The following is an 18,187-nucleotide window of genomic DNA, read 5'->3' on the forward strand; positions in this document are numbered from 1 at the left end:
ATACCTAAAGGACCAAGGGGGATGTGTCATGTTTATGTTAACTGGGATCATCCTTAGGTTAATTAGCATAAAATTAATGCAAATAGTTCAGATAATATGGAACGTTTAAGAAGGTTTAGTTTTGTTATTAGGGATAATAACTTTGTCTTGTTGTTGGTGACTATATCAATGAAACATATGTTATTAAAGAAGGCCTGATATATATACATTTAAGGAATGAATTATTCTTTTATCTTTAAATCTTTAAAGTATTATTAACATATATACTGAAAAGGATATATATATAGATATATATATATAGGGGAAAAGACGAGCATTTTCCATCCCCATCTGATTTGCGCGGGAACAGAGTCGCAGAGCCTCTCGTCACCCACCGACTCTTCTTTGTTCCTCTCGTATTCCGCAACGAAGCCACGAGTTATACATTCTTTCTGCCCTCGATCCCACCGGATTCTGTCCCGATGCCGGTAACCCGGTCGCAAGCGATCTCCTCCAAACCTCGGTCTGAAACCCTAGCGGCCTCTCCGCCGCCGTCGTCGCTGGATGCTCTCCTACCGTCGACCACTACGAGAACCCATCCTCCGATGCCCCCTTCTGCGACGCCTCCCTCTTTCCTGGGCTCGGGTTTCGAGATTGTTCCCTCCGGAGGGGTGCCGCCCTGCAGGCGGAGCCTCCGCTTGGCCTACCTGTCGGTTGCCCCCACTGGGAGCGCTACCTCTGACGCTGCAGAGAGTAGTGTTAAGAGGAGGCGACGATCTAGGGCTTCCAGCACTGCGGGCGAAGCGGAGGGCGGGGATATCGGGTGCAAGACTTGCGTGCATAGGGGAAGAAATGAAGTTTTGGAAGTCAGGTCTGTTGCAGAAGATGCGGTTGGGGGAAAGTACATGTTCCTGAGGTCGGGGGCGAAGATTTTTCGGAGAGGGTTGGACCAGACGTTGTTAGAGACCGATAAGGTTCCAGTAGAGAAGCTGGTGACCGATGTGCAGTGTGTCGAGGAAGCCTTTGAAAAGGATAAGAATGTTGATGCTGACGTGGTTGCAGAGAGGTTGGAGGAGAACACTGAAGAAGAAAGATTCGGTTCTAAAGAGAAAGGAAAGGGAATACTGAGAGTGCCAGAACCAATCGAGCTACAATTCATGAAAGTGAATCTCACCGAAAGGAAAGGGAAGGACAAATTGGTTATGGAAGAAGATTATTTTCCGGTATATGCATCTGAGTTTGGCATGGATGCCGACATGATAAATCTGAAGGATGCTGTGGAATACTCACAGAATGATGATGTATCAGTGAACAAAAGAAAGCCTCAGAAAAGAAAAGGACGAATTGATTCTCGAAAAGAATCAGACAGGACAAGAGCTATGGAATTGGCTCCCAAGTTTGCCTTCTTTAAACCTAAAGAAGATGGCAGCTTGGAGGAAGAAGAAGGACATCAGGAAATAGAAGATTTGTCACCAGATGCTGACCATGATGATTGGCCTGGGCCATTCTCTACTGCCATGAGAATCATCAAAGAAAGATGTGAAAAGCTGAGGGCTCGTGAGTCAAATTCTTATGTGAAGAAGGATGAGACCAGCCAATTAAAAATTCCATGGATGCCTTCAAACAACTGCAAGCCCTTTGCTCAGCCACCTCCAACACTTCGAGATTTGTGCATGAAAGTTCTCTCAGATAATGCTGAAGAGATTGAATCATTTGATGGCATTCCTGATGTTCTCAAACACAAGCTTATTATAATGTTATGTCACTCTAGGAAAATGAGTCCTCGCCTTATTGGTCTTCTTGTGAGAGGTAGTCCCACTGAGATACGCTTAAGTGATTGTTCATGGGCAACAGAGAACCTGTTTCAGGAGGTCTTTTCCCAATGTAACACAAAATGCTTGAAGGTATTCTTTACTGCAGTTGGCATTATTTCAGTTATTCTAATGCTTTGAGAATGACGATTTATTTCAATAATTGGTCATATTGTTAGTTTTCCTCTTCCTTTTGCATCAGAAATGATACAGTTTTATATGGTTGTTAGCAGAATGTTCTGTGAAGGGCATGCAAGTCATATTGTGATTTTCATTTTGCGACTTTGTACATCAAATGTCAAGTTTCCCATACAGATAACTGAGTGCACTTGAAAAGAAAGAAAAGAGGCATTTGCCAGATCCATTGGTTTTGCTTCTGTTTTTTGTTTTGGTTTCTTTTTTATCCCTTTAGATTGTTAAATTACCATCTCTAATGTTTTTTTTTTCCTTTTTCATTTGTTGTTCTTGCATATTTGTGATCAGGTGGTACAACTAGACCTATGTGGAAGATGTTTGCCAGACTACGTGTTGCGTGGTACCTTGGCCCAGTACCCACATAGTTTGCCTTCATTAACTACAATATGTCTCAAGGGTGCTTATCGTCTTTCAGATGATGGTTTAAATGCAATCATTCATTCAGCACCTTCCTTAAGATCTGTAAACTTGTCACAATGTTCTCTTCTTACCTCATTAGGGATCATAAATGTTGCTGCTAAATTGGACACAGTCTTGACAGAATTATATGTTGATGATTGCCAAAATGTGGATGCTATGGCTATTCTCCCTGCTTTGAAGAAACTAATTCATTTAGAGGTTCTGTCACTAGCTGGAATTCAATCTGTCTGTGACCAATTTGTTCACCAGCTTATTCCTGTATGTGGTTCACACATGAAAGAACTTATCTTTGCTAGATGCCAGTAAGTATCTTACCGTATATGTTTCTTGTGTTGTTAAAATGAAACTTCCTGAAGTTGACTGGTGGTAATATATAGTCATCTACATGCAAAAGGCTATTCTTATCATGATATCTGTGATCTTTGCTCAAATTGTGTTATTAAACATTTCTGATTCTTGGTTTTGTTCACTTGGCACAGGAAATTGTCTAGTGCTTCCGTCAAAACTATTAGTGCATATTGTTCTAGATTATGTGCTATTGATCTTCGGAATTTGAACCGACTAAATGATTCTGCAATAGGATATCTTGCGAATGGTTGTAGATCACTTCAGAAACTTAAGCTGCGTCGCAGTGCATTCAGGTGCTTTCATTTAACACTGTGCCAAATTGTTTGATTTTAGTTATAGTCTTTTGTATATTTACTTTGTTTCTTACTAGGTTACATTATTATTAGTTGGTATGAGTGAAGTTTGTGGTCATGCTTTGCTATAATATTTCGTAACTTTTGTAGATTTGAAACATTATCTTTTCATATGATTGGGTTGTAGGAATTTCCAGCCAAGCTTGTGATGATTGGGACATGGTTAGTTGGTAAATTAGGGTTGGGATGAAATGCACCACTGGAGTATGGGACTGATTGGACTTGGCCAAAGATGAATTAGGACTTTGCGAACTCCCAGGACTTGCTGATGACTGGTAATAGCTAGGTGGAATTGGTCAAAACCAGAAAAATCTACTGTGTCAGCTGGAAATTGTTAACATATGATTCTCCTATTGGTTCTTTGGTTTCCCGAATGGATTGAACCAGTCAGGCTGATTCCAAGTTTTTCTTTTTCAGTTGGGATGAGGGGTTTTGGTTTTTTCTGTCCCCTTAACTAAAATTGACTGATCCAGATTAGAGTCAACTGATCTGGCAAACCATGTTCCAAGTTTACTGCAAAAACAGTTAAATAGAATTTCAAGTTCCATGAAAAACAGTCGCTGTCAATCACACACAACCACTTAAACATTATTGCTTAATTTAATTTACTTGTTATCAAGTAATTTTAGTTATAGAATGGAAGTTGTAAGGTTTATTAAGTTCTTGTTTCCAGATTCATTGGGAAATTATTGATACTTGAATTTTAAATAGTTTACATACACATAAGCTTTCCATATCTTATAATATATGTAATTTCTTTCTCTCAGAAGCTATCAAAGATGGAAATCATAAAGAAATGTTTGCATGGTGAAGTTATTTAGATACTTCCTTTTGAATCATGATATATTAGAATTTCTTGTTTACTTATTGATTTATAGTTAGTTATGAAGAATATTGTTAACTCTCTTATGTTTTTTTCTGTCTGTGCTAGACACTGATAGTAATATTTTTATATGCTTCTTGGCACATGCTAATTGCTAGTATATACACAGGGCATAATTATGTAAAAGTTTTAAGTCAACTGCAAAAGAGGACCAAACTCATTTAGTTTATGATGGGCAAATCATCTGCATTTTCTAGGAAGTCACACTTAATTGTATTATTCATTTTTTTATGATATATAGGTTTTATGTGGATCATGTATGCGAAGTCTTGATTATGTGTTGGATATTGGAAATATGTTTTTCTTGGCATTTCTTGAGCAATTATGAATATGAATGATTTTTTTAATGTTTTTTGCAAGTATATTTTACTAAGTTTATTGTGAATGGTTGTTAGACTTCTCATAACAAATATCACAAATATATGTTTATGGAAGATTTTGTGTATGCTGTGTCTTTTTCTACTTCTCAAGATTTTTGTGTAGCTTATTTGTTTTCTTAGCTTAATGTCAGTGCTTCATGGATAGTTAAAAGATTTCATTTGGTTTAGTTATGCAACAAAAGCTTTTTTATGCTTTCAAAATTTGTGGATTTTCCTCCACCGAAGCTAAATCAGAGCTAAAGCATTTTGATAAACTGGGTTTATCACTGACAAATAGAAGTTTGTTAAGAATATGTTATTTTGATAAACTGGATTTTCCTTCAAATTTTTTATTCAATAATATTTTAAGAATACTATTTGAAGTGAATGCATTTTGATAGTGTTTGTAAATATAAACCAACTCCAATTTTCTCCCACTTCCAATATGAGATTAAACGGGGGTGTTTGATAGTACTTGTTTTGTTTAGCTCATGTTCTCTTCACTCATTATGGTTTCTGTTTACCCATGCGCAAGCTGGCATGAGGCATTACATATCATTGAGTTATGTGAATTTTCTTTTATCACATGCCAGTGATGAAGCAATTGCAGCATTTTTGGAAGCCTCTGGAGGTTCATTGATTGAGCTTTCACTGAACAATGTCGAAAAGGTAGCTGCCTGATCTTACCAATGGTTGTGTCTTGGAAGTTCTTTATTGCAATTGGTTGATATTAGCTGCACTTAAATGTTTATCTACAAAGTCAACTGAAAACTTAAACAAGTATAATAATGGGTTATTTGGCCCTGGTACATGCATGCTTGTTTTAAGGTGGTGATGCACCTCTGTGACATAATTGAGCAGGTTAATTTGTTATAGAACCCTGTTAAATACAATAGGCTGATGCTATCTGAGTCAGTTTTGTTCTTCCTTATATTTCTATAAAATCTGGTGTATAGGTGGTTCTAGATTTGTTCTTGCTGTCTTCTTTTTTTCTATTTTGTATCTTCTTGGTTTTTGCCTCTCAAATCAGATAGATCAATATATGGTTTCAAGTAAAAGAAGGAACATGTGGTATTTTGATAAAAACAACACATGCTGATTTTTTTGTGTGGAAATGGAGTCCAATCATAAAAGGAATTAAAGGTCAAATTAGTTTAAGTGTCATGCGTTACACCAAGTGTCGATAGTTTTTTATGTATAAAAATGAAGACCAAAACTCAAATATGAAACCTATCTAGTGAGTGTTTTTGTACATACTATTCAGTGAATACATTTTATAGAATTAAGATATTTCCTCATCTTAATTTGAGTAATAAATTCGGCTTTGATTTCCAAGTTATGAATTTCAATCCTATTTTTAGATAGTCAAAATTTATCGTGACTAAGAAATATCAATATTCAATTGAAAATAAACACTATCAATATCTCTAACAAATTAAAAAAAACTCTTAAATATTCTTTTATGAGACTTCTTCTCAATAAATATACTAAAAGAAGTTTAATTATTTCTTTGGTAAAGTCAAGATTTCTATTTTTCTTAGTAATATTTAAATAAATTTATTAGGCTATCTAGAATATTCCTTTTATCTGAAAGCACTTCTATGAGCGATGTGCATAAAAAAGTTCATGATGGATAATTAACATTGCAGTGTTGTCGTAATAAAACAAAGCCAATTGTCATCAACAAATAGTTGAACAGATTTGTAGAAGTTTATCATACATATAAATTATGACAAAATAGTTCAGTTACAAAATGAAAAATCATATATGTATGCATGATTATCTTATGGTTCATAGAACAAAAATTTTTGCTAGTCATCATCATTAAGCAACCACTTCAAAATGTCTATTCTAGCGTATTGTGAAGGTAGAGAGTTTTTGCTATACTTGGAAGGTGGTTTGCTTGCTGAGATATGGAAGTTAAATTCTTTTTGGATTCAATCATTGCATGCTTGAGCTTCTATGATTTGCACACTCCAGTATTTTAGCTCTTTCTCTCATGATTGGATGAACCAAAGGTTTTGAGACTATTGCAGCAAAATCCTATCCTTTCTTGATTGAGGCACTATTCAGTTGCAGCGGACTTTTGCCCCCTTCTTTGACACTATTAATTGATTGAGCCACTTGTCAGTAGGGAATAATTATTGAAATTTATAACATATTTTGCTGAAGGTTTTACTTCATAAGTGAATTTTATTCTTTTTTCTCGATTCACTAGACGTCTACATATATTTCATAGTACCAATGTATTGATTGTTACACATGTAGCTTGTTTTGGTGTTAAAAAAAAAGTGAAAAACCATTTGTTTGTTCTCTTGAACAAGTAAATTAGCAAAGTTTGTATCCTGCTCTTATCCAGTGATGCCAAATAAAATGATTGTATCGCCTTTATAAGCGTTGCACTTTCTGTTATGGAATCATGTGATCTCAATTCTTATGCAGGTTGCACAACAAACTGCTCTAGCCATTTCTCGCCAGTGTTCCTCAACCTTGTACAGTCTGGATCTTTCATTTTGTCGAAAATTGACAGATGAAGCACTTGGTTTGATTGTGGACAGTTGTTCATCTTTAAGAATTCTTAAATTATTTGGATGCACCCAGGTACTTGTTCCTTCCATTTCATTCAAATTTCATTACACTACAGGTACAATATATTTGGTCCTATTCAACTTTGAATTATTAGCTTTTAAAAAATTTTAGCCTTGTGCTTTTTTCTTTGAGATATTGCATGAAATTATTATCCGAGTGAATCCCATAGCAATTGTTATGATTAAAAGAAGTTGTTCCAAAAGGGTCAATGTCACATAGTTCTATTAGCAAACTTTTACAATGTCTGATAATCCATTACTTGAAGATTAACAGACCCTAGAATTTTTTCCGGAGTAGATAATGTATATAATCTACCGAGTTTAACTAAGGGGATAATATTTCTATGCAGGCCACAGAAGTATTTTTTGGTGGTCACTCGAACTCCATTGTCAAACTCATTGGATGTAAAGGACAGCTATTAGAGGAAATGGAGATTCCTCATTTTGTTTAGCAACAAAGATTTTGCCCCAAGGTATTAAACTCTTTGCCTGTTAAGATCGGTGTTCGTTAACACTTTGGTGGAAGCAAATGATAGTGTTTTTTTAAAACTATGCCTATTCCCTACATCTAGTTTTTCTTCTGTTTTCGGGTGGGGAATGGAGCAATTAAAAGACAGTAATGTTTCGACAAAATCAATGTATGATGTCTTGTTTTGTGCCATTGGTTTCACTAGAGATGTTTACTAGCATGTCCGGGGACAAAAAGAAAGTTCCATCTAGTAGCTCTCGATTTAAGTTGATTTGAAATCTTTGATAAAAGAAAAGGTTTGACAATTTAGCATGTGGAGTTCAAGAAATAATTTGTTTATTAAAGAAAGGGGGGGAAAAGACAATGCTTTTTCTCTTAAAAGTGATTGCTTGCACACACATTTGACAAAGGTGCCTGTTAGCACATTGTGATTAAAGCGGGAAAAGAAAATTAATCTCATCTTTTAAAAAAATAAGAAGTGCAATATAGAAATAAACTAAAAAGAGGATGCTCTTTGAGAAAAAAAAAACGTGGGGTTTTTTTTGGGGAATTTACTGAAAAAATAACAGAGCAATCAAAAGCTTGTTATGAATTTATAAACATATACTTCTTTTTTCTTGGGAACATTGTAACAGCAAGAGTATCATTCAGAAAATAACATTGAAATTAAATTACTACTCTCGTTATCCTACCCCACGCTCCACTTTTTCCCAATTTTAATGGATTTGCAAATGGTATCTCCCCATTTATCATACCAAGAACATGACCGCTGTGGGTAAAGCTTAAACCAACAAAAAATCATCCAGCGAAACTAATATCAACGAGTATTCAAAACTTGTTCACTTGGCCTTCCAATGAAAAAAAAAAATTAGCAAACTCAGCCAAAAGCATTAATTTCATACATGAATACCTTCATAGCTTGTTGTCCAAAGGCCGAGCATGTATACTCTCTAAAACACAGTTCTGTAAACTGATTACATGTCTGACTACATTTTGATTCCCACTGAAACCAGAAAGCTTAAGGATTTCAAGAGACTAAAAGACGTAAACCCCCTTCATCGTTCTTTGGGCACCATCATGAAGTTGCTGCTGTTAATGAATGAACGGGCAGCAGTACAGAGCACTAACCATACATTATAAAGATCGTATTACATGGTTAACGGCAACTATTTTACAATCCTCCTATATTCAATCTGAGCAAAAGAATCATGACGTCCTGAAGAAACAAGAACTACGGTAGTTGACTCCAAGCCGCAGATGATGCACACGGTGTGTGTTTGATTTACTTACGAGATGACAATCCATGTTTCCAGCTGTAGGTTCTTCGGTTCGATTCTTGAGGTGAGAAGGTAAGCCCAAACATCTCCTTGAGAGCCTGCCCTTGTTCTGCAAGTCCAATCACTCTTGAGATAACAGATGCACTCTCTCTTACATGTTCTAGATCCTTGGTCTTGGACCAAAGGTGCCGAACAAGCTGCAGTCTTCTCTGTTTCGAGTCTAATGAAATTCCCCACTTGATATAGAGACTCTCTCTTTCTGCCGCAGACAAACTCTTCTGCATCTGCCTGCAAAGCATGTCTCTTTCACGCCGAAGCAGTTTCAAACTGCCGAAAAGCAAACAGACATAGTTTCAGCTATAAACTATGTTTACAAACAAATAAGAGGAAATTTGTAGGCACGGCATCAGGGTAGAACCTTTGTGAGGAAGTTGTTCTCTGATCAAGTGCTGCAGCTTTGTGAACATTTCCCTGAAATAAATTGCTCCTTAAAAAGGATAGCCTCCTAAGTTCCACTTCCATGTAAATAGAGTCTGTTGGATCACCTTTGAAAAGCATGTAAAAGTAAGTCCTATGGACTAGGGAAACATTACAGTCATGCCAAAGCTCAATAATCTCTTGTTGCTTCTTCTCAAATTCCTGAGGCCATCTGGAAGGAGACTGCAGAGAATCCATTGTTGATTCCAGACCAACATCCTTGACAGTACTCTCAGCTCCAAAGTCTTCAACCACATTCAATTCAGTCTCCTGATATCATGCAAACACAAACTTCAAAGAAAGTATCATAGCAGGAGTTACCAACATACTTGAAGATCATGTTCATTGTTACTTTAGTAATATGAAACTATCTTAAACAGATGCATCATTCAATATAATTTCTCTCAAAGTGAAAACCAATATTATTTGAAATAACAATTTGGCACTGGAGGTATCAAAAGACCAATTTCATGGTTAAACCAACAGAAAACTATTTCTATAGAATAATCCTGAATCATTTATGCAGTCAGAATATGGACAGAAAAGCCATAAGAACACAGTTGCCACACCAGATGATGTCTCCATTTCAGACTTAGTTCATCAAGTTTTAAAGTTCTTGTCAATTATCGATATGTCAAAATCTGAAAACTTACTAACAGTTCACCTAGGGGACCAATACACTGTCAAAGATTGTATGTCCATCTAATTCTCCATTGTTGACAGTGAAAATTTGGCAAAATATACTAGGGAGTGGATAACTTGTCCATCCCCAAGTTGACTGTATATACTTGGACATTTCACTGCAATCCAAAAGCTTTAGATTCTTCAATTAAATACAAGTCAGAATCTTCTATTTAGAAGCTATATGATTTTCACATCAATGTGCAACTCATGCAAGAATCTCCACCACGTTACAGAACCAATCCTCTTATGATTAGAGTATGCAATTACTCACTTTTGCACACACTGCATGCTATTAACTCAACCACACGACTTTAAAAAGTCAACCATTCTCATTCTTCAGCACATTATTAATCCACATGCAATCTTTCATTTTTTTGGTACAGAACACAATCTAAAAGAACCATTCTTATGCATAGTTACACACCATTCATCTGCTCTATAAAACAATATCAGACACCTTCCTAGGGGCTAGTTCCCAGTGTTAGTCACCAATATTTCCATTAGCCAAATAACTATCACCCCATCAAGTAATCAACCACATTTCTGTTATCTTAAACCAACAAACCCATCCCACCATGAACAATGTTTGGATTGTGCATTGGTTTCAGCAGGGAACTAAAAGGAGTATAGAACAGGACCAAGGTTCTTTATGAGTTTTGTTTCCAGCATATACTACATCTCTTCATCAATCACTCTTAGTCTACAGCTCCCAGTCCTATAGGTGGCACGTAAGTCAACTAAAGTGCTACCATCAGATGCGAGAAGACATTGGATAGAAAACCCAAGGCACTTTCCTCCTTTCTTCATTCCTTATTTTCGCCCAACAGTATACCATCACATGGTTACAGCATGCCCTATAGACTGGCATGGTGGCATGTTGTGATGGAGAAAACATTGGTCCAAGAAGATAAGATCAATATGTCAAGCATATGATCGTAAATTACTATAGTTAGGATCCATCTCCCCTTAAAACAATGTTCATTAATTACCTTATGAAAGATGGCACATCATAAGAATTGTCTTATATGTACCATACAGAACTGCACAGCGACACGAAAATGCACACAAGAAAAAATATGATAAAAAATTTTCCAGTCAAAATTTTCATACCTGATCAATGATCAACTGTTTCTTACGATGGACTTGAGTCATCTTATTCGGCTCTCTGTAATCATCCAATCTAGTTGTTTCAATTTCAGGATCAACATCTGGATTCAATTGTTTCTCTCCACTAAAGGAGGTGTCATCTTCAGAATTTTGAGATCCTCTCACTGAAAGTTTTCTGATCTCAGAACCATGATTTAAGGCAAATAGTTTCTTTTGAAATCCTTCAGGCCTTCCTGGGAACTCTCGTAGAGATAGATTAGGTGGCGTACTATCTTCTTGGAGCCAAGGCGAAGAGCTCACCAAAATTGACCTACAGCTTCTACTTCTACTGAATGGCAAGGCTCTAAAACTTGGATCTTGCCATGAGGACCATGGAGATGAAGCATCTGGATAAGCCTTAACAAAATTGACTAGTGTCTTCCTAACATTCTGAAGATGTTGCTCCAATGTGACAGGATCAGCACCGAGTGATCCCAAATCCATCTGTCTTTCAGGTATATGATGTCCGTGTATTCGTTCAGAGGAAATTGTGGCAGGCTGTTCAAGACTATTGCTTCCTTCAGTTAGCAAGGAATTTGAATCTTCACTTCTACATGCCTCATTCATCTCAATACAGCGAACTTCCTTGCAGATTTCCTCAAAATCTCCATCGAGGCTTTTATCAATCTCTTCTTCACCTTGATTTCCACTTAACCCAATGAACTCAAATTTTGTTATTGAGTGCCTTGGTGATGGAGTGCCTGGTTTTTGTGTTTGCAGGTAGTGTTGACTTCTTGACGTTAAAAATTTTGTGGAAGAAGAATCAAGACTACAATCAGCAATATCTGAACGCTCGGTCATTGAAAGCAAATCCTCACATGCATAAGGTACATTAAGTGATGAGGTTTGGCTTGACTCCTGAAAGAAAGACAGGAATAAATAGAGAACTAAATTAATTAATTGATAATACTGCACATAGGAAAAATGAATACCCATTGTCTTGAAGAATGATCCTTGCCAACAACTTGCAGCAAACCATCCACTCGTAACTGAGCTACATCACGCTGCTGGATCAACTCCTGTATCTCATTCTCCATCTGTGCAGTTCGCAATATTACCAATAATTGTCAATGTCTTACACTACTGCAGCTGTGAGTATTGGGAAGTTTATTATAGGAGTTCAAAGATGTCCATGTCTTTTGAAATTCAGATGGTTTCTGTTTTAGCTAATGGTATATCTCAAAATGCAACCACTTATACATCACATGAATGACAATAAAGGCTTGAAGGAATCTATGTTGCCACAAAAAAAAGGGATCTGATTGCTCTTGGTTCACTAGTAATGTTTTTCCCAACAAGGCCCAGTGGCAGGAAAAGATCAATGTAGCCAACAACACAGGACTGAGACCAAGACTAGAGCAGCTTGTTCTCATTAGAACTACAAAGATCATAAACAATGCTAAAAGCATTAAGCGGAATTAAATAAAATTATTCTGTACCTTTTTAATTTGAGCATCCTTCTCCCTCAACAATGCTTCAACGCTTGGAGATATTCCTGGATATCTCAATTCGCTCTCCAATCTGGCAAGTTCCTTTTGCAAATGCTTAACCAATGCCTTATCAGACATAACTACATTGACCTGTGCACTAGTAACTACTTCTTTTGCACAGCTTGCAAAAAGAAGTGTATTTTTAGATTGCTCGATATGGCTTATTGCAGGACTCATTGTGCAAATAATGGCAGTTCTTGCGTTACCCCCTAAGGATGGCTGCAATATTCGCGTGAGCTTTGAATCCCGATATGGTACATGCCCATTTCTTCCCTTGCTGTGCCAACCAAGACAAGGATTATGGTAAAAAGGAAAGTAGAAAGCATCGAAAGAAGGGTTATATTCTGAAAGCTTATTAGATCATCAAATTAAACAAAAAATCACAAACATCCTCTTTTACACTCTTGAAATATTCTGGAAGATAACTATTTTATAAATCATAAAAATACTTCAACCAAGATCCACTTTCTAACTCAAACTTTTTTTTTTTCAGATGGATAGGCAAAAGGAGAACTATACAGGCACATATTAATTCATACACTTTTGGGAATCACAATACCACAGAAAGCCTACTGAATATTGTCTTAAAATTAATTAGAAAGTATACGTATATTTTGGGCTTATGGCCTGAAAATTTTTTTTGGTAACAAATTAGTCAATCAACACATGCTGCACAAGTGACTTAGAACTGATTGCACAGCTGATGCTTCAGAAATAAAACCAAATCTGTTGCAGCTCATGATCAGTAACAATAACAAAGAGTGTGAGAAGAGAAGGAACTTATAATGATGAAATAAAATAATCAATACTGAGTTTCAAGTCCAAATTCCATTCATATATTTACATATCCTTTTTTATCAGGATATAGTTGCATTGATTAGAATGCCCTAAGTGCATGTATCTCAGCACATGGTCAGCAACACAAGCCAAATATTACAGCTACGTTGGTTTACTATCAACATATTATAGTTGTTCTCCTGTTGAATCTAATCTAAGGACAGTATTAGGTTGACAAAATGATGGATGAAATTTCCGCAATTTCAAAATAAATAACTAACTAGGAAACTCATTACACACAACAGCAACCTCAGATGTGGTGCTTGTATTCAAGTTAGGACAGTGGATCTACAGAGCCAAATCAAGGAAATTTATTTTTGTTATAAAACGCCAAGTGCATCCTTTTTTTCCCATTTAGAGAGGACCATTAAAAGATTAACAACAGATATTATAGATGCCAAGCTGATATGGTTGCAGTGGATTTGCCAAATATGAGCTAGTTATTTTACTTAATTTCTTCTCATCAAGAGTGATATGAGCCTAGCCGGTACCATAGACCATATATATGTATTAACCACATGATGGAATAAAAGATGTCCTAGAACTTGAGAAATCCCACAGGATCAAAGCAAAAGAATGGTACATACTCTGCTCAGAATATCACGTGAAACCCCTTATGCTTTTATGAATCAATGGGCCTTCAATCTTTGTGCATGATTACATGAATATTGAATCATTATACATTCTATTTTGAGTGGATTAACAAATCCACAGATATTTTCTCTTTGAGGAATTGATCTCACGGATCATGTGAATGTTGGATCATCATATGTTCTATTTTCAGTGCATTAGCAAATCTGTAGATCTCTCTGAGGAACTGATCTCACTGTTTACATCTTCTTTATGACAACATAGCATGCATATTCTTATAAGCAGAAAGAACAATGGTTCCTAGTTTCATCCAGACCGATATGTACTGGACAATATTTTCCTCATAGCTATTTATTTGATCAAGTGTCTTACATAATCCAAAAAAAGACCAAAATGATTCACTTTGCTGATCCTTAAACTCCCAAGATTTTGATTTAGGTTTGGCAAGACTGTGTGTAGCACAATGGATCAGGTTTATATCCACTGCAATGTCAATCACCCACATCTCTCATCTACAGTGGACATAAGTTCAACAAAATATTAGAAACCTGTATGTCATCTCTTAGGCACTCCACCCAAATGCTATCCTGGAGTAGCGAACTCCAGAATCTTCTATTGCTTCTATGGAGTATTTCTAACTTCCAGGACCGACCACCTTTAATGCCCTTCTAATATCTTTCAGGGAAACTTGGTGCACATGACCACATTCAGATAGTCTTCAGCCAAATTTTGCTTCACCTTCAAAATTCCTCATTGTTTATAGTTATTGTAAAGGATACACTGCCAAAATTTTTGTTGACACCCAACTTTATGGCATATAGGATCTTGTGACTGTCTCAAGTACCATCTCAACTCTTGTGGCTCTACAGTGACTAATGAATAAACCCACTCAATACAACAACAACAACAAAACCATAAGTCCCAACAATAAACCCACTCAATCCACTTAAAATATGTTTGATTATGCTAATCTGCTAAAACATAGATGGGATATGGGCATCAAGTATAGCTGCATGGCAAACTTAGCCATGCTAATCAAAAATAGATATATCAAATTTGCTATTTTCAAAAACAAATGTCTGAAGTAATCTTACATACTTGACAAACTTTAATTTATAACAATATTTTTTAGAATATATTCATTAAAAACCTAATATAAGCGCAAACAAGTTGGAAGTTAAAAAACATTAAAAAGCATATTCTAGAAAAGAAAAATCAATGGGTTTTAATGTCTCCCACTGTTAAGACTTAAGAGTAATATGACAGGATGACTGGCTAGTGTCAAGGAGATGTTTGCAAGCATGGCCTGTGTCACTTGGTATTATTTTCTTTCTCGCCTTTTCTTAACCACCTTTAACAATTTACACAACGTAACACCACGAGATAATGTTAATCTATGACTTTTAGACCTAATGAAAATTACATGTCAAGTTTTTTTTTAAACACCTCTCTCTTGCCAGTTACGATGGATATCTTTAGACCATCATTGATAACTTGTTACACACAAAAGCAATTTAAATCTAGAGGATGATAAACAAGATCCAGATGAATCAGTACCAAGGCAAAAGAAATAAAAGAAGGTACAACAACCTCAGCTTGCGAATAACAGTTCCAAGGGTTAGTAAGCTTCGATTTATGTGGCATCCCTCTTTCAGCCTAGCACCAGCTGATAATGCTTGAGATGCACGTTCACTCCCTGCCAGATCAACAAAATTCTGCATGCAAAAAAACCAAATCAAGCTTTCTCTGCAATCTCCCTCTAGCACATTTAGAAACTACCATAAGAAAGAAAAACACAAATGAAGATTTTCATACCACACTAGCCACAAGTGTGCTTGAGTTGTCCTTTCCCAGAAATTCCTGAGCAGAACTCTCAATAGTCTGCAAGCAACAATTAGCCATAGGAAATATTTTAAGTTTCTTATTCTACACCGGGTCAGAAGCTTTTTATCAGTTCAATTATTAGAACAGAGAGGAACAAACCAATCGAAGTATTTGATGAGATCTCGAGCTTGTTTCATTTAGAGAAGTCTCCCCTATCTTTCTCTGAGCTAAGAATAATTAAATTTCACACGGTTAAGACATCTCAATAATCAGCAAAAATGGCATTCTCTAAAAAATTTTTGCTTTATCACCTTCACACACAGAAATGAGTGCCTTAAGGTGGTTCCAATCCCTTAATGTTTCCTCCGTAAGTTTCTCAATCACCGTTCCTTTCTAACAATGACAATTTTAAAACTTCATTTTCGCATGAATAGAAGGATAACTTAAATGTCCAGTTAAGACATTTCACCTCTGGATCATCTAAAAGCCTAAGATGACCCGAATCCGTGCTGAGCAGATCTTTTACGGCTTCATTGTATATCTCAATTGCTGAGAACTTCAGCACAAATGCTCTCTCTTCATGCTGCAAAACAAACAAGACAATTAACGGTAGAAAAACATAACTTTTTCACAGCACAGGCACAGATAAGATACACATTCAAATGAGAGAGCAGTAATATCATATTCCAAATTACCTTATGAATGTATTCATATATATCTGCTGCAGTATACTCAGTTATACCAGTCATTGTGTATGTTTTACCACTGCTTGTTTGCCCATAAGCAAAAATGGTAGCTGAAAAGAAAATATATCAGAATTTTAAACTGTTCAATGATGCTTACGAAAAACCAATAGTGAGGTAATTGTACTTACAGTTAATACCACTAACTACAGAAAGAGCAATTTCCTTAGCCCCTTCCTCGTATACTTGCTTTGTGGTGCAATCACTTCGAAATACCCTGTCTATTAGCAAAAATCATAAGGCAAGAAAAAGAAAGGAAGGCAAAAATTTCAACATTAACATGTAAAATAGCATTCCAGAAAATGTAGAAAAACCAAGCCTTGGCAATGATATGTTGAATCAAACATTAAAAGATAGAATATGAATGGAGCCACTAAAAGTCATTGTTAATAATGTTTAAGATGCTGTAGGTGTTGACAATTTGAGGGAAGAGACATGCGTGTATGCAATCAACAGAAGAGAGAGATTCTTTTGGCATCCTCAAAATGTAGCTTAATTAAACCTCATCAACGAAATAATTCTTGCATTTATCAGACAGAACATCTGGAGTTCACTTTGCAAACAAACAAGATCTATAGAAAGGTGAAAAATCAACCAGTAATTAAAGCGAACTCACCAAACGTATAGGCAGTAGGAATCATGGATCGCTCTGGAAGACTGTTCCTGAAAATGATGGTGGTGTCATTGATGCACTCCCAATCACAGGAATCGTTTGCTGCCACCTCCTTCTCGCTCAAAGGCCTCAAACGCACCGAAACAAATATCTTCTCCACCTTCCCACCCCCGCCGGCTGGTGCCGATGCCGCCTCCGCTGCCTCCTCCATCTTCTCCCACCGCACCAGCTCCTCCGCGCCAACCGCCCCCATTCCTCTGGCTCAAACTCCTACACCATCTGCAACAGGCTTTCAATTTAAAGAACAACCACCGACCGAAGCATAAACAAGGTCACATCCTAAGTCTGATCGGGATCTCGAGTAATATGTCACGATTTGTTGAGGAGTTGTTGGGGGCAGGCGGCAGGTCGTCGGAGAAGGGTACGGGACAGAAAAGCCATACACAGATCACACAACCCAAATGCGGTCAGATCGGTAGTTCATAAGTCAAGTATGAGACCGACAGGAGGTAGAAATTCCATCAAGGATTCTATAATACAATCTTCACCAACACTCACTCCTCAAAATTCCTCATCATACACAAATGCCGGCGACCTTTTATTTTATATTACTTTTTCTCTCTCCAGTGGGTTTTGTTTCTGTGGATCTGAAGAAAAATACACAAGAAGGATATAGCCTCTCAGACCATGGAAGGGAGAGTCTACCTGATGCGAAGGTTGGGGACAAATCAGTATTCAACAGCAATGTCGCGAGAATGCAGCTGGAAAGCAGAAGGGTTCTTGACAAGGGCAGACGGCCTACTCAAAAAAATCATAAAAAAAAGAACAAAAAATCACTCTCTCGTGCTTCCTTCGATCGGAACTTCCAGTGATCTTACCTCGGATGAGGTTTTCTGGGCATCTGATGGTAGACTCGGACCACAGTCTTCCATCCTGGTGGACTGGCAGCAGGTACTTGCGAGATCTAAAGAGGGGAACCGCCCTCGCCGTGTGTTGTTTCGGAAAAGGAGGCGAGAGGAAGTGGCGTTCTTTCCTTCTCGTCGTTCTAGTTTCGGGTTCCAAAGTGTGTCGGCAGTTGTGGCTCGTTTCGCTGCATCTGG

The 18,187-nt window shown here is 36.9% G+C and overlaps 2 protein-coding genes across 3 annotated transcripts; one reads left to right on the plus strand and one right to left on the minus strand.

Annotated features, from left to right (window-relative positions):
• The first annotated feature begins 309 nt into the window (after window positions 1–309).
• Window positions 310–7,610, plus strand: LOC135666912 (uncharacterized). Its single transcript, XM_065178382.1, has 6 exons — window positions 310–1,883; window positions 2,274–2,707; window positions 2,885–3,046; window positions 4,942–5,017; window positions 6,791–6,949; window positions 7,287–7,610. Exons 1-6 carry the CDS (start codon window positions 462–464, stop codon window positions 7,386–7,388), a joined length of 2,355 nt encoding a protein of 784 aa, XP_065034454.1. The 5' UTR covers window positions 310–461; the 3' UTR covers window positions 7,389–7,610.
• A 672-nt stretch (window positions 7,611–8,282) lies between these two features.
• LOC135666943 (kinesin-like protein KIN-7F) lies at window positions 8,283–18,187 on the minus strand. Of its 2 annotated transcripts, XM_065178385.1 has the most exons (15): window positions 17,966–18,187; window positions 17,793–17,885; window positions 17,091–17,366; window positions 16,606–16,695; window positions 16,427–16,527; window positions 16,201–16,314; window positions 16,043–16,124; window positions 15,891–15,958; window positions 15,723–15,788; window positions 15,498–15,622; window positions 12,429–12,756; window positions 11,922–12,026; window positions 10,954–11,847; window positions 9,101–9,429; window positions 8,283–9,009 (listed from the first exon to the last, which is right to left on the minus strand). In XM_065178385.1, exons 3-15 carry the CDS (start codon window positions 17,338–17,340, stop codon window positions 8,688–8,690), a joined length of 2,874 nt encoding a protein of 957 aa, XP_065034457.1. In that variant the 5' UTR covers window positions 17,341–17,366; window positions 17,793–17,885; window positions 17,966–18,187; the 3' UTR covers window positions 8,283–8,687. The 2 variants fall into 2 exon arrangements, with proteins under 2 accessions (XP_065034457.1, XP_065034456.1); XM_065178384.1 differs by lacking the exon at window positions 17,793–17,885 and having other exon boundaries at window positions 8,502–9,009; window positions 17,966–18,105.

This window comes from Musa acuminata, chromosome BXJ1-4, assembly GCF_036884655.1.
Source record: "Musa acuminata AAA Group cultivar baxijiao chromosome BXJ1-4, Cavendish_Baxijiao_AAA, whole genome shotgun sequence".
Classification (NCBI taxonomy): Eukaryota; Viridiplantae; Streptophyta; class Magnoliopsida; order Zingiberales; family Musaceae; genus Musa; species Musa acuminata.